Source organism: Takifugu flavidus, chromosome 12 (assembly GCF_003711565.1).
Source record: "Takifugu flavidus isolate HTHZ2018 chromosome 12, ASM371156v2, whole genome shotgun sequence".
Classification (NCBI taxonomy): Eukaryota; Metazoa; Chordata; class Actinopteri; order Tetraodontiformes; family Tetraodontidae; genus Takifugu; species Takifugu flavidus.
This window is the reverse complement of record NC_079531.1, coordinates 15,086,965-15,103,006: the sequence shown is the minus strand read 5'-3', so window position 1 is coordinate 15,103,006 and position 16,042 is coordinate 15,086,965. Positions and strand designations below refer to the sequence as shown.

The following is a 16,042-nucleotide window of genomic DNA, read 5'->3' as shown; positions in this document are numbered from 1 at the left end:
TCCTTCTGGGTCATTTTACAGCCTTTATTGTGAGTTTTGAAACCATGACAAGAAGCTTTTCGGACTCACAGTCGCCTTAATTGTGCTAGCGCTTTCCGTCGCGTACGAGGTTTTTCCTGTCAAAACTATAAAAAGCGAGTCGTTTCCGAGAATCTCCTGTTGAGTTCAGCAGATTCTAAATTTAAAAAAAACAAAAAAAAAAACAGTTCCAGTGTCACACGCGGATCTCGTGCCGACTAAAAAAACAAATAAAGACGGGGTTGACGTTAAAAAAAAAAAAATCCTAAAAACTTGCTACGACAAAACATTCACTGTTACAGCTAGTGCTGAAACTTATCACCCCCCCACGATGACGGCGATCCTTCCACACTAGCGTCTACAGCTCGTTGACGGTGTCACCTGCAAGAAAAAGTAAAATCTTTGACGCCATTTTCCCCCCTCAAACCGCCGTCCCTGAACCGGACTCACCCTCTGAGCACGGCGAGCTGTACTCCGTCGCGGCCTCGTCACCTGAAACATCAAACGCACGTCAGTCACCATGGCGACAGGCCCCTGCCGCCACCGGTTCCGGACCCGCTACTCACTGGTCTGGTAGTAGTCGTAGACTCTGACCACGGCCGGTTTCAGGTTCCGGACAGGAAGCTCCTCCTCCAGCGTCACGTTGTAGATCTTCGTCTCGTCCTTCTTCAGCTGAAACGAGAAGCAGCGGTTGGAGCCGCGGTTCCGTTGGTGCGGGGCTACGGAGCGCCGGTTCTCACCCCGTCCAGGTAGATGTTGACGTATCCGCCCTCCACGTCCACGCGCTTCACCGAGCGGTCGTTCTTCAGCTGCAGAAACACACAAGCGTCAGTGCGGCCGGACGCCGAGTGCGGCGGCCGTCGGCCCGTTAAGCCCCACCCACCAGGTCCAGCGAGCTCTGCTCCAGGACGTAGCCGGACAGCAGCTTGACGTTGACGATGACCATGTTGGTTTCCTCCCTCCGGCCCTGGTACCCGACGAACACGAAGAGGATGAGCTGCGGCCGGCTGGCGTTGCACTTGGCCATGGTGTGGGCGGAGACGTTGAAGGCGGAGAAGTCGGGGGGAGGGGGGATGTTGTAGTGGGAGGAGATCTGAGGAGAGAAGGCTCATGGGGAGTCCGGGAGACGACCCCCAAACCAGGAGGTGGGGTGAAAGCGCTGGTTTACCTGGGCCAGCACGCAGCTCTGCCCCTCCGCCCTGATGGTGTACTCCCCAGGCACCTCGCTCAGCTTCTCCTCCTGGTACAGCAGCCGGTTGCTTTGATCCACCGTGAACTCTTTGTTCAGGCCGCCCAGCGACGTCACCGTGACCGTAGTGCTGCCCTCCGCGCTGTAGGTGGCGGCGCCGTATTTGGCCAGCGCTTGCAGAGCCACAACGGTGTCCTAAAGAGCACGGCGGTCAGTTTCACATCACCTTCCCGTCAGGTGCCAGGCTCTCTCACCTGTGTGGACGAGAAGCCGCCGTACGGGTTCTGCTGCCGGGCGAGCCAGCGGACGATGCCCGACGAGTAGTCCAATCCGAACTCTGGCAGGGCGGGGCCAGAGAGCAGGGCCAGCAGCACGTAGGAGGTCATCTCCACCTCCAGGGAATCCAGACCTTTCCCCGAAGCCCCAGCTCGGTCCCAGTGACGAGTACTGCCTGCAGCGGGGTCGCAGGGAGAACGGGCCGTTAACCCGAGCACATGACCAGCAGGGGGCGCTGGTCCCCTCCCAGCTCACCCTTAGCGCTGGATTTCTGGTGCAGGTACGTGATGAGTTTGCTCCTCATCTCCTGGTCTCCAGCCAGCGTGAAGGTGTAGGACAGCAGAGCGGAGGTGTACAGGTTGTCCAGCTGCCCTGAAACCGCCTGTCTCAGACAGTCCAGGCTCTTCTGGACCACCGGCTCCTGTCAGGCAACCGCAACGGCACCATCAAACCCTCAATTCAGCAGCTACCTCAAACCTCAGAAGGTGGAACGCCGCTCTCGCCTCAGCGTTGCCGTCCAGCTCCAGCATGGCGGCGGCGATGTAGGCCGTCAGGGACACGTCGTCGCTCACTCCGCCCTGAACACAAAGGCGTTAGCCTCCGCCGGACCATCCAGGTGCGGTTTCTCTGGAGGCGGCGGCGTTACCTTCATGCCGTTGTGAAAGAGTCTGCCGACAGATCGGATGCAGCCGTCGGGCCGCTGGTGCTTGGCCAGCCACTTCCTGGCCTCCTCCACGTGCTTGGGGTCCACAAAGATGTAGGGCCTGGCGCCGCCGAAGGACTTCATCACAAAGGCGGTCAGCCTGGGCGGTGACGGTAAAACCTCGTTCGTTAGCGTAGGGGTTAAATCTTTCAAAGGCAGTTTTAACCGATCCAACTTCTTCCTCCATCCCTGCTCTGATTTTGAGTCCTTGTTTCACACCCACACACTCTCCACGCTGCCCAGTGGCTAATCCCCCCCCCCCCCCCAGGCTCCGAGCTCTAAGCCCATTAAATGCAATTATTAATATTTTCTGGCAGGAAGTGAATTATTTTGAAGGTGCCAAACGCTTCCCACCGTGGCGGGATGTTTTTCTTCCCCCGTCAAACCGAGAGTGAGACCGAAGCTAAAAACGTTAGCGAAAGATTCGAAACGCTGACGCAACCCACGTCCCACTTGTACAGTCAGACTTTTTCCATGTGTTCCGAGGGAAAAGCGAAGGGGGGGGGGGGGGGGGGGGCGCTTGTACCCACCAGGTGTTTCCGGACTCGTCGCTCTTTCCGAAAGCGCTGTAGGATCCGTCGTCGTGTTTGTAGGTGAGTTCCCTCTGATAACCTACCACAACCAGCAGCACAACAAATAAAGGAACAGTTCGCGTCACTACATGCTAACGCTAACTTTAAGTGCGTCCGAAACTTACCGCTCTCCAGGAAGCGCGTGGCTTTCTCCTGAATGTCCGGGGTCAGCTGACCCGTGCTCTTCAGGTAGTTGAGGATGAAGATGTTGGGAGCAAACAGCACCATGTTCTGCTCCCCGCAGCCGTACGGCATGGCCAGCAGCTTGTCCAGGTTCTTCATGGCGCGGCCCATCAGGTCACCTGCGGAGAGCCAAATTCCCAGTCACGCTAAGCCGGACTGCCGAGGACCTCTACAGAACAAGGCTGTGAGCTGACCCAGCACGGAGACGGAGGCCCGGGCGGATCCGGCGACAAAGAACTCCGGCAGCAGGAGCGAGACTTTCTTCTCTTTGGGTCCCCCTGAAGCAACGAGAGCAGAGAGCATGATGGGAAACTCAACAACGCCAACATGTTATGCTAACAAGCGGCCCTCACCCGCCGGGCAGAGCAGCGCGTTGTGACTGACCATCTGCGGCGTTCCTTCAGCCTTCAGAAGGAAGCAACCCACACGTTAGCAGCAACATCGGGACATGCGACGTTGGGGGACCGTTACCCACCTCCACCAGCAGGGTGCGCACCACCGTGTCGATCTGGCCCGTCTTGGGTACCGTGGCGACCTCGTTGCCACAGAGAAGGTCGGTCTTGAGAGCTTCTGCGCTGACCTTCAGCTGCACCTGACCTGCACACACGGACCACCAATCGCAGCCTCTCGTTAGCCGCCGCCTCATTAAGCCCCATTTGTTGCCTGATTATTCCGCTCCCTCTTCCCATCCCAGCATCCCTCACTCCGAGGACACGTACGGAGCGGCCCCCCCCAGGGTGGTTTCCCGCCGTTTCGTCAGAGATGCTACCTGACTTGTTAGTACAAGTGACTGTCAGATGAGCGCAATCTGACATTGATCAGAGCCTCGCCCGCGCCGCCGCTGATGGCGCCCACGGAAATCCTCCGCTCTCAGGCTAGCCAGCAACAGCGGCGCGCGTTCCTCGCTCCCAGCGCTGCAAACGCAACATCTGTCAGTGTCGTTAGCGCGCGTTAATTAGCCGGCTGCGTCTCATCTTTGTCAGCCGACGTCTGAGTTTGGCGTCTGACGGAACAAACATCATCAGTCTTTAATTATGAAGACGTGGAGCCGCGTCGTTAGATTACAGTCAAAGTCAAGGTGATGCAAGCGCAGGCGGCGCCGCTGCGGGACAGTAATGCGATGGCGTCTGACACGGCTTTTAATGCCGCCATTATTATTTCAGGAGGTTAAAACGGATCCGACGTCTGTGGAACAGCAAAACTAGCTCATTTAATTCAGACGGGATCAGAGTTCCGATACCTAGAACGGCCGGAGTCACGATCCAGGAGAAGGTCCTGCTCTCCTCGCCACACAGGCACACCGAGTACTGGCACCCGTCGCAGTTTCTGAAGGCGTACTGGTCCGATTCAGCCAGCGTGACCTGGACCTGCACGCGGAGACAGAACCCGGCTCACAAACGGTGACAAAGCGCAGAAGAAGAGGGGGAGGGCGGGAGTTCACCATGATGCACTCGGACAGGTAGTTGAAGACGCTGGCTCGGAGGGTGAAGACCTCCCCGCGGATCACCGAGTACGGCAGCGTCAGGCTGACGAAAAAGGGCTGGAACGCCGTCAGCCCGACGCTGGGCGCCACGCCGAACCCCACGGAGGAGACGCAGAACGCTCCGGCCGCCCACTTCGTGATGGTGTCCGGGACGGTTTTCTCCAGGTCCGTCGAGCCGCCGTCTCTGCAAAAAAAAACAGTTTGAACCGGTTTCAACTTAAAAAAAACCCCAAAAAAGGTGCAGAAAGTGGGTCCATTTTTTACCCCACAGAAACTAGATCCCAGATCCACGTCTCCGGGAAAAACGTCCTGACCGTCTCCTTCTTTTGGTCATCCTTTTTCATCACCCCTTCGGAATTCATAGTGTTGAAGGCCAGAGGAACCGGAGCATCCATTTCTACTAGAAAAGAACAGATCGGCTTTAACGAATACACTTGGGACAGAAACGAGGCCTTGGTTGCGGAGCAGGAAGCCACCGTCAAAAGCTAATCTGAACATGTCGTCCTCGTAGAGCCTCTCCCTGCAGTTGTAGGGCTTCTTCACGTCGGAGTTGGTCAGAATTTTGATCCCGATTTCCTGGAAAAGATCCCATCGTCAGAAACAGACGTTCCCCTTTCCGATGAATCGACGTGGACGTTTCGGTACCTTAAAGATGCTGTAGACGTCGTCCTTCTGATCCGGAGGTTCGTAGAAGAATGAGCGCTTCGAGCGGCCGCCTGCTCCGAAGTCCGGCACCGGCGACGGGAGACATGGATATGGCTCGTTGTCTTCGACGTCGTAGTTGTATCCGGACAGCTTCTGGTAGGGCAGCTCCTGGAACACCTGAGCGGAGCAGCAAATGGTCAGGAGGAGTCTGAATTGTTAGCCGCATCGCTAACGCTGCGAACCGCACAGAGTTGACGGAGAGTTCCTCCTCCGACTGCAGCAGGAGGACGCTCTGGTCGATGGCTCTGACGGAGCACAGGGAACCCGGGTGGGCCTTCAGACTGAGGGTGGTCTTCTCTGCCGGAAGCTCCTGGAGGGAGGAGAACTTCAGGGAGACCTGCAGAGACGCCAGGGTTAGACCAGACCGCCTGACCACACCAGTTCCCGGAGGGTCTGGAGCTGCACCTTGTTGTTGAGGCAGAGCCGCACAGGGAAGTCCTGGCTGTCGGCCACGGCCTCGCCGCTCGGCATCACGGCGTAAACGACCACTTGTGCCACCGGTGCCAAGTTGCTGACCTGACGGAGCGGCACGGAAAACTCCCCCGTGTTGACTGAGGCAGAAAGAGAAAACTCATTACTGCCCCCTGTTGGGGGATGGTGGTACACCGCCTTACTATTGATTTAAGACCTATCGTCTGACTCTTACCACTTCCTGCTTTAACAGCCACCGGGACACGACCGTGCTGAACTATTCTTCCTTTGGACATCACCTGCAGACACAAAACAATGGAGAATCAGTTTCGATCACATGAAGCAGCCAGTGTGTCACCTCCAGAGCCTCACCAGGTAAAAATGGTCAAGCACTTCCTGTCCCTTCCTAAGCTCCTCCCCCTGGATGATGTACTGCACGCGCACGGATGCTTCCTGGCTGCAGGGGAGCTTCCCGTTGCCCTGCGTGAGCTTTAGAAAGCTGCGGCTCTTGGAGTAGAAGGCGGCGACGTGGTGGCTGGCCGACCTGTACTCGGGCCGGCGCAGGTTTGGCTCGTAGCGCTCCCATTCCTCCGTCTTTCTCGACCTCGCCTGGTGACAGACGGAAATCTCAGTCGCACCTTGAAGAATGTGAGGAGCGACGGGACGCGTTTGTTGACCCACCCTCAACGTCACCGAGTCGCTCCACGGCGCCGTGTCAAAGGAAAACGCCGCCATTCCTTTCGCGTCGGTCGTCAGCGTCAGGTTAGAGTCTCCGACGAACACGTACACGGGCTCGTCTGGGACCGGTTTGCTGTCCGGGCCAACCATTTTCACCTGCGAATGACACAAAGTTGAATTCTGCACAGGCGAGCGGCGGGTAAAAGGCGGACCGGACCGGCTACCTTCCCCTGGAACGGGATCCCGGGTTTGTAGGACGCAGGAACATCTTTGAAGGTCACCGTTCTGACCTGACTGCTGAAGCTGGTCTGCCCGGCGCCCTTCAGAACCACCCCTGAACAACCCAGAGAGCAGAGCTCAGGACCAGCAGGAGCCTCTCGGACCCCAACCCTACCCCTACCCACCTGTGCCGAACTCCTCCAGCTCAGCGCTGACCTCGAAGCGGTCCGCGTACATGTGCCTGTTGAGGGCAAACTCGCTCACGTTCACGGTCTGCGACACGCAGCCGCTTTTGTCCGTCTGGAAGGTCGGGAGGAAAGTTAGCGGTTGGCAACAGAGGCGCCAGCGCCGGATCGGGACTACACACCGTCAGCTGGTAGGTCTTGCAGATGTCTTTCGGCTGCTCGCCGGAGTACCAGTAAAACGCGAAGGCGTTCCTGCAAAAGTCGGCTTTCACGGACCCGATGACGGGTTTTCCGTAGGTGTATCTGCAGGAGCAGAGGAGCAGGTCAAAGGAAGGAAGAGGCCCGGTATCCTCAGGTGGAAACGACACTCACTTGCCACAGATCCTGAAGGTCGCCTCTCGGTCCAGGATGGTGATGACTTGGGGCAGGTGCACCTTCACTTCGTACTTTGGCAACACTGGGGCAGAAGAGACCCAGTTCAACACAGATCTCAGGGCAGAAGGTCGAAGATGGGAGCCGAAACCCACCGTATTCCTTGATGTCGAAGCCGTGGAGAATCGTCTCCCCTTTATCCGTCTTGGCGCTGATGGTGTAGCGTCCTTGCTCGGCCTCGGGGATCATGGGATGTTTGAGATCCAGGATGCCCCCAGCGATGGGTTTATTCAGCCACTGGGCGATTCGGTTGTTATTGGGATCCTTTGAGGAGGAAGACCTCGGTGAAGGTTCGGAAAATGGAGGGAAATGAGTCAAATGTCATGTGTGGTCTTACCAGCAGCTCCACCAGCTCATACTGGGGGAGAGAGAAGAGAAGAGAAGGTTAGGACGCACAGACACCGGCGCTAACGGGCACCGCCAGACCCGAACAAGTCTGAACATCTGAATGAATTCCCGTCCTCATCCTGGCGACACCCATGGAAAACGCCTCGAGTCCGTATTGATTCAGATGTTTGGGTCAGAGTGTGTGCCAAATGAACTCCGACGGCGTGTTTATCATGCCGCGCCACACGGAGCTTCACGCCCACGTGGTCCTCAAAAATCAACAAACAGCCCCTCCGTTCCCCTCCCACTCTCCTGAACCAAAATAGACCTCGGCGCTCACATTCACACGCGTGCTCGACATGGCACCGCTCTCCAGAACCGACCTGTGAAAACACACACGGCACCGGAACGCACTCACCACTCGGTTGACAGGGATGAAGTCGATATCCATGGAGACGATCCGGAACTGGACTGAAAGGAAAGTGGAAAATGAGGAAGTCAACAGAACGTCTGGGTCAATGTTCTGCTGGAGGGAACCAAAGGAAGGGTGAAGTACCTTCCTGCACTCTGGTGGCCCTCGACGCTAATAATTGTGGGGTTTTTTACGAGAAGTTAGCGCGCGGGACTGAACTGCTAACTTGAAATATCCCATGGATCAATGAAGAGAGCTGGCTACAGGAAGCCTCCCGCCTACTGGCCAAACGGTGGTACTGCAAAGATGGCGTCAGTCACGCGCTTCCACCGGACCCAAAAACACTTTTCTTCCGTATGCTAACATGGCGAAAGAGACGTCTAGATCCCCATTTAATACTTTGTTGCTACATACATTTTAAAACCAAGTTCTGGTGTATTATTCTCCACATTGCTAACGTGCACTGGAGCAACGGGAGCGTTCGTGAGCTCATCTGCATGTTAGCTTTGTGGGAGCAGCAGCTTAATTATTAATGTTTAACCCGCTCAGATTAATGAATATCAGTAATGTTTCCCACCTTCAGTTAAAATTGTTGAAATGATTCTACGTTATATTTGACATTAGAACTTCCTGAACCGCCGCCTCCTCATAACAGTCACGGTTGTGGCGGCTCGGCCACAATCAGCTCGTTACTGGGCTCACGAACGTTGCAGCTACGACCGTGGAAACTGTTGAATGAGGCCGCGAGAGCCCGAGTGGTGGTTCGGAGATGCTAGTGTGGAATCTCGGCCCCTACGGGGCTACGGAACCTGCGCTGTAGCGTTTTTCCCAGACCCGGAAGTCAACTGTTTTTTGCCTAATAGGAACGAATGAAGGCTCCGCCCCCAATATGGTATTCAGCCCTCTTCATAAATCCATGAAATGTCCCAGGAGACAAAGCTAACCAGCAGGAACTCTTCAGGAACCACAGTTCTGTGTGCTGAACACAGAAATAATTCCTAAAGTTTTCTGGCTAGACTCAGCGTTATGCTAATTTCTGCCAGTGCAGCTGAATCGGTGAGCAGCGCAGGGAAGCTAAAGCAGGAAGCGCAGATCTGGGAGCCAAAGTTGGAGACGTACCGGTCTGCCCCGGTTTGTAGATGGGTTTGTCGGTCTGGATGACGTGGATGAAAGCGGGAGGTTCGATGAGGATTTTGGTTTTCTTGCTCATCGAGTCGCTTTCGCCGGCAACGGTGACATTAACGGTCGCCACGGTTCTGGAGCGGACCACCGGAACCTGCAAAAGTGGCAAAGACGCTCAGAAGGCCGTCGTTGGCAACCCTTAAGTTTCAAAATAAAACTACAGCAGCAGCTGGAAGCACTGGATTTACTCCAGGTGGGAGGTGCTAGGCGAGCTAGCGCAACTCGGAGGCTCACAACGTTGCTTTGCTTCACGTTCCTCCCAGTTTCCATTGCAACATCTGTCAAATCTGAAGAACAACAGGCTTCCCAGGGTAAATTAACGTCGTCATGCTTTTATGCCATATGTTTTCACTCGCCAAAGAGGCTGCGATTGCGTAACAGGTACTGGAACCGGGTGCTTGTGCTGCGGGATCCAGGATTGCATTTCTGGGGGGGGGTTGGAGGAATGCAGGTACACCACGGCCCCTGGCAGAAAGCAGCCTTTGTTCAGCTGATGAGTGGCCAAACGCTGGGGAGCAACGTGAGACTAAGTGCTATTGTCACAAAGCTGATTGAGGTCGGCGGGTCGGTGCACATCAATATCCTGCGAGTTGCGTAACCACGCGATGGAAACCAGAGCAGAACTTTAAAGAGAAAGAATTTTATCGACGGCCTCCTCTGGGCGGTAAACAGAGGTCAGTTTTAATAGCATGTCAGGAAACGTGGTGTGTGTGTGTGTGTGTGTGACAGCAAAATACGCTGGTCTCTAAGGAGAAAACAGGGATTTAAAGACGCGCTTCGGCCAAATGTGGCTCTGGACTCAGACCTGGAAGTTCAGGCAGCGGTAAAAGTCAACGTTGACGTCCTCCTTCAGGACAACGCTGGCGGTGGATTCCATCTCCAGGGTGACGGTCAGAGCGACGGGTTCTGTGGCGCCGTGGATCTGGGCACACAGGGTCTCCTGCTCCCCTCCTCTGACCTGGGAGCTCACAGTCACTGCAAAAATCCTGCAGGCAGAAGGGGGTGGGGGGCGGCAACAAATGTCAACGGGAAAGAGAAGAAAACCAACACGGAGGTTAAAGCGCCGTTAGCTTATAGCGACGCTTATATTGATGACGCTGTGGCTGGGAGGGATTAGCACACAGCGGTTTCATAACGGTCCGTGTTGTTTGGGTTGGGGGTGGGGGGGTCACAAAGTCATCCGAACGCATGAGGTCAGGGCTCAGAAACGCGGCGTTGCTTCACCGGCGTGGCAGAGATCTCCGAGAAAGTCTGGAGTGTTTGTCAGCTTTAACGTGACCCTTTCATGAGGAACAGAGGAGATAAAAGAGCACAACAGGTCGATGCTGGGATGAGTGAGCAAAACAATCGGCCTGATAACTGGTCACCAGAGTAAAGACCTCATTATCTGGACTCTTTCACGTGCTGATTATCTGGTCATGGTCACGAGTCACCAGAACTCCCACCAGTTTAAAAAGGGCAAAAAAGAAGTTGCGTAATAGCAAACGACGCAATAAAAGTCTTTATTTTTGTTTGGAGGAACTTTTTATGGTCTCAAGCTAGAGAAGCAGCCGAATCCAAACACGCGCAGGTTTGTTGCATAACAATCACGCAAACGAGCGAAGGCGAATTTTCCCCCCGCAACGCCAAACACTGGCGCGTGCGCTCGCTTGCGCGCGCCAAACTTCCGCGAAAAGTGTGCAAAACTCACGTGTCGTTGAGTTGCGCCGCCGCGGAACTTCGCAGGACCGCGAGCGCGGCGATGAGCGCGAACGTCGGCAGGACAGGTGCCGTCATGTCTGCAGAGCCGCGGAACACGCACGGCCGCGAGCAAAAGTTGATGAGGAGGAGGGGGAGGAAGGCTGCCGCTTATAATGCCCCCGACCCACCTCCACCCCCTCCCGCTCCAGTCACACCCCCCCAACTTCGTTGGACCTCTGCAGCCTCCTCCCTTTTCCCGGAGGAGCTCTGCTTCCCAAAAGTTGCCTGAGAGACAACAGTCCGGAGCCAGGTCCGCTTCTAAGGGAATCATTGATGCCACATGTTGAGCAACAGCAGGCCCGTAGTAGCCTAAATGTTGGGGGTGGGTCCAAAGCTGGACTCCGGCCACTGCCGGAACCCTTGAGCAGGAACCACCCTCCATGGGTTTGATAAACTCGCTAACTACCGTGGTGCGTTAGCTTGTCTGACCTGACCTGACCTCGCCGATCCTGCATAACGAGGACGTCATTCCAGGCCTCCAACGGCCCAGATAAGGTGAGATGGAAAAGCAAAGATCAAAGGATCTGGATTGATGGGTTTCGCTGCAGTTTCCAGTTCAGGGACCAGTGTGACCAGTTTGACAGCGAGTGTTGGGGAGGTTCTCCCCTCCGCTCTGCCGGAGCGGCGACACTTTCTGATGAATTAGCTTCTTCTTTTGTCTTTCTTTCAGTGCTCGTCTCCTCCCCGCCTTTGATCCGCCGCTTTCCACCGGCGTGCGTCGCGCCCAAGATGACAATGGCGAGCGTCTCCGCCTGGCCGAGGCCTCAGGTCTAAGACGACGCGCCGGAGCTTCAATGAGCGGATGACTCCCCGGGACTTTCAAGCCTTTGTGTGAAAATCCTCCTCTTCCCTTATCAAATCGGAAGAAATTCGCGACTTCTTTCCTCTCGCGGGGGAACATTTTTGATTGGTCGACAAACATCGGACAGTTGTTGTGTTGGTCAGCCGAAACCGCCCCCAGCTAGCCCGAAGACAAGACCAACAGCCAGGAGGTGAAGAGGGCAGCCAGGATCCTGTCATCATCCAAGCTGCTGGGTGGACGTGGGGCAAACCTGCTGTGGTCGTTAGCCGCCTGGGCTATTGGGGATTAGAAAGAAGTGGATATCTGCTCCGTACAGGCTTTTTCCTGTTAGCTAGCCTTGCGCTCAGAGCTAATGAAGCATGTTGCACACACCCATCCGGCGTATAGAGGAGCCTCTGTGTAAGGCTAAATGTTACTGAGGCTAAAGCAAACAGCTGATCCCACTTTCCTTTTTTTTTTGCCGTTCAAAGAGGAACCAACCGGGGCAGGAACCTCTGAGAATCCGGTCCAATGAGTCCTGCCCGGCTCAGCGAGCATCTGCTGCCCCGTCGACATTGTTAATTGGTATTAACGACCTGCGGAGGAGGTCCCGGTCTGGCAGAACGCCCCGGCATTGCTGACAGTTGGTGGAATTTGCACCTCGTTAAGAAAGGTAAATATAGAAAGGCCGAAATGCCGCACGCCTCTGAAGCCGCAACACGTGCACGCGCGCGCGCACGTCCGTGTGTTCGCGGCAGCAGGCAGGAGAGGGCGGCAGACGTCGGGGCTGAGAGCAGCCTGTTTGTTTCAGGTCTCTCGTCTCCAGTCCAGGGAGGAGCTCGTTAGCTCGGCTCCCCCGCGGATGCCTGATGAATTCTTTATTAAAACAATATGTTCACCCAGAGCTCCTGCCGAGATGCGTAAAAGTTCAATTAACTGGGCCTTGATGAGCTGAACGAGATGATCTTTTCGCTGTTAAAAGCTCCCAGCGCGCGCCGCCGCCGCCGCCGTCTCCAGAGCGCATGCGTAAACACGGCGAAGGAACATCCACCAGCGACTAACAAAGGGAAGCCGGGTGCTGCGCGGGGATTTGGATGTTCAAAGGAGCAGCTCACGCCTCTGGGCCATGAGGGGCTCTCTGGAGTCGGGGAGCCAAATGTGTTGTTAAACAAGCCTTTATTGGAATCCACACTTCTACCAAAATGTTGAAGATCAGGGACAAACAGAGGCGAGAGCAGCCGAACACGAGCCGTACCGGGTCCACATCGGCCCGGGTGATTCCTGCCATATCCTCACAAAACCCACCAGTGCGTGTGTGTGTGTGTGTGTGGTGTGTGTGTGTGTGTGTGTGTGTGTGTGTGTGTGTGTGTGTGGAGGAATATGTTGCGCTCCAGGTGGTGGATTTGAACAGAAACCGCAGCCTTTGGTGTCTTCTCTCCTTTTGACCGGTTTGTTCTGACAGTTCCGCCGGCGCCCCGAGACCCAGTCTGCGGTTTGTTCTGCCTCTGTGTGACAACAGCCCCTCGGATTTCCCACAGGAGGGTCGGACGATGGTGAAGGGACATCCAGGAGGCAAAGTCATTCAGGTTCGCCCGAATCCGCGTGTTTACACAGAGCAAATACCCTCCAACACAATTAGCATCCGCGGCTCATTAAACGGCACGTCCTCTGCTGGAGCTCCGCTAGGCTAGGCGACAATAATAAACCCATTTTTCCATTTGTTAGCTTAGCCTGGATTGTGCTGGAGGGTTTGAAATATCACACACAGAAGAAAATCAATCGACTTTTCTGGGTCAAACGAAACGATAAAAGGCGACTGAAGCCTCACGAGTTTCGGAGGATCCAGAAAAAAAGAAGAAGGGGAGCTGAAAGATCAGCACAGTTAAAGAGAGAAACACACCTGTCAATCACCGACACAACAGAGAGAGAGCAAAAAGCGCGTTTTCTAACAAGTCGGATTACACTTGGATCCAAATCCGCGCTCGGGCCGACGGCTGAGGAGCATCTGAGGTGTCATCTGGTCTCCAGCTCAGTTGATGGAACGACTCTTCGTCTTCTGGTCTCGCTCCTCTGACTCTCACAACCATCTTCCTGTTCTAACTTTTAATCCAGGTGCTAAAGGAGCTGGATGCAAGCCCCAGTGCATGATGGGAAAGCGGGTAACCAGATCCACTTAATCCTCCAGTCACGTGACAGCGAGTAGCCGATGCACGATGACGTGAAACCGATGGGGCTGCCGGCGTGGACGAGGCGCGGTCGCTCAATGCTGCAACAGTGTGTTTGTTGTTGCAGCTGCTGGTTCCTGATTGGGGGAGTTTCCATGACGCTGAGGGAAACGTCCCGCCGGAGGACTTCCGAACACGCCGCTGTGATGTCATTGTTATTGTAGCGGGGAGAGCTAGCTTGGCCGATATTTCAGGATAACAATGATGACATATCTAACGTCATCGCTGGCCAACGGGTAGCCGCTACAATTTGATAGCATCTAATGAAAATATTAGCCACAATGTGACCTGAAAAGGACAAAGTGATCTTTTTTCTGTGTAAGTAGGAGGGTGCAGTTCAGCGGACCGCCACAAGAGGGCAACACTCAGGTGAGTAATATAAAGATAGTTGATGCTAAGGGCTAAACAGGCTCCAACTTTAAAGATATTAGCTTCTTCCACGTGGGATTATAACATGTGCTGGCTCTTCTTAACTGGTGGTGTTTGATGGTTTTACACTAGCAAACCAGTTTCCCCCTCACCTGTGACAACCAGACCCCCCCCACCTGCCGTCGGGTGGATGTGCTGATGTAGCAGAGAACAATATTTGTTAGCAGAAGCTAACAACGCCATCGCGGGTGTGAAGCCCTCTTCCTCTGACCACAACCACGATGGTCATCCAGGACGTAAACTGGCTCATCGAGCCGGGGTCAAAGGTCGCGACATCAAACCAAGAGGATCTTTGGCCACCTCGCGTCTATTTCCCAGCGTCAGCTTCTCCTCTCGTAACTGTAAAAAGCGGCGTGACAGCCTCGGCCCCGGCTTCAGCAGACCGGGCACTTGCAACACCTCCTCAAAGATTGCGTGTATCAGAGCGAGCAGCTGGGAGAAGTCCCCCCCCCCACCCCCACCCCCCCACCGTTGAGGGCAAAACACACAGAACAAAACACACACACACACACGCAGAAATAAACGCACACTTGCTGCAGAAAACTCGCATAACCTGAGATTAGGACGCTGCTCACGCGGCGGCGGCTTTAAACCCTCCTTTCATCCCGACAGCGAGCGCCAAAAACGGCGGCTTCATTTGTTCCTTGGCCTTTTTGGGCCGGAACCGGCGGCCACCGGTGCCACCTCCGGGCCCGGCGCGTCCATTTAGCTTCATGCTAATCAATTAAGGCTGCCCCCCTCCCATCAGAGGTGAGACCCTCCCTCACACGGTCTCCTCGGGGAACACTTATCACAACAATGCCGCCGTCCCTCACACACACTTTGAACCCCCCCCCCGTCCTACTGTCCTCTTAATCCCCCCCCCCCGTAATCCCACTGTAACTGTGAGGAGCCGCCACAATTTGCACCGTTTGTTCGCGCAAACACGACAGCTCATCAACAAATAACAATACGCCGGGTGCAAGCGTTGGGGGGGGGGGGGGGTGAAGCCTAACTGGATTGGAGCGCTGGCACCGCCGCGCATCCCTGCCCGCGCTGCCAAGCCGGTAAAAAGTTAATGTAAGCAGGATTCACAGGGAGCCGCTGGTGATGAAATGATGGTGTAACTGGTACCAACGCGCCGCGGCCGCCTGCGTCTTTGAAGGAGGCTCCGCCCATCCTGGCGAGCGCTGCTGGAGAGGCCCCGTCTGCACTTACAGTAGTGACGGACAGATGGGGGCAAGACTGCGCCCTGAACTGGCAATCAGGGAGAGAGGGAAGGATTCATTCTGGTTACCACCACACACGGGGAGAGGTGTTTATAACTGGGTTATAACACCTCTGGTTAATAGCTTCCTGCTTAGTTCATTCATCCCTGTTCCCAGTATAACCAGTCCATTTAGCCTCCCTGTTCCCAGTCTAACCAGTCCATTTAGCCTCCCTGTTCCCAGTCTAACCAGAACTGGTTCCGGTGTTGTGGACCTTGTTGCCTATTACTATAGCAACAGGAAGACCTGCTGCCTCCATCAATGTTTGGTTTGTCAAGGAGGAAGAGGAGAGGCGGAGGAGATTAGGAGCTGCTCCAGTTTTACTAATGAGGCCCACTGAGCTCCCCCCCCCCCCCCCCCACACACACACACACACTCCTGGATGAGTTGAGCTCAGGTGTCAACACACACCTGAGTCTGACACACAGCTCCGTTAATTGATGCTAAATTTCTAATTACGCTGAAGTGGAAACATTGTTCTAAAGCTTCGTTCATCACCATTAATGCGATTAAATCATTAAATACTGACATTTTATGTCAAAAAACTTTATTGACTTTATTGCTATTATTATTCATTATGATTACATTAATGCAACAGCCTGATAGTGTGGGATTAAAAAGACAATGTTTATGGATAAAATCCAT

At 55.0% G+C, this 16,042-nt stretch overlaps 1 protein-coding gene across 2 annotated transcripts; it reads right to left on the bottom strand.

Moving 5' to 3' along the window:
• Positions 1-3: 3 nt before the first annotated feature.
• On the bottom strand, positions 4-10,841 carry LOC130535142 (alpha-2-macroglobulin). 2 transcript variants are annotated; one of them, XM_057050022.1, is made up of 35 exons: positions 10,666-10,841; positions 9,781-9,961; positions 8,913-9,069; positions 7,800-7,852; positions 7,392-7,412; positions 7,150-7,318; positions 6,995-7,079; positions 6,805-6,925; positions 6,623-6,737; positions 6,443-6,552; positions 6,222-6,374; positions 5,913-6,149; positions 5,776-5,839; positions 5,535-5,680; positions 5,317-5,466; positions 5,070-5,246; positions 4,901-5,000; positions 4,689-4,824; positions 4,383-4,608; positions 4,182-4,308; positions 3,417-3,538; positions 3,295-3,346; positions 3,136-3,219; positions 2,884-3,060; positions 2,717-2,798; positions 2,130-2,286; positions 1,987-2,061; positions 1,739-1,904; positions 1,462-1,658; positions 1,187-1,402; positions 902-1,111; positions 759-827; positions 585-690; positions 469-510; positions 4-399 (listed from the first exon to the last, which is right to left on the bottom strand). In XM_057050022.1, the coding sequence occupies exons 1-35, from the start codon at positions 10,749-10,751 to the stop codon at positions 377-379; spliced, it is 4,392 nt and encodes a 1,463-aa protein (XP_056906002.1). In that variant the 5' UTR covers positions 10,752-10,841; the 3' UTR covers positions 4-376. The 2 variants fall into 2 exon arrangements, with proteins under 2 accessions (XP_056906002.1, XP_056906003.1); XM_057050023.1 differs by having other exon boundaries at positions 4,689-4,821.
• Positions 10,842-16,042: the final 5,201 nt, after the last annotated feature.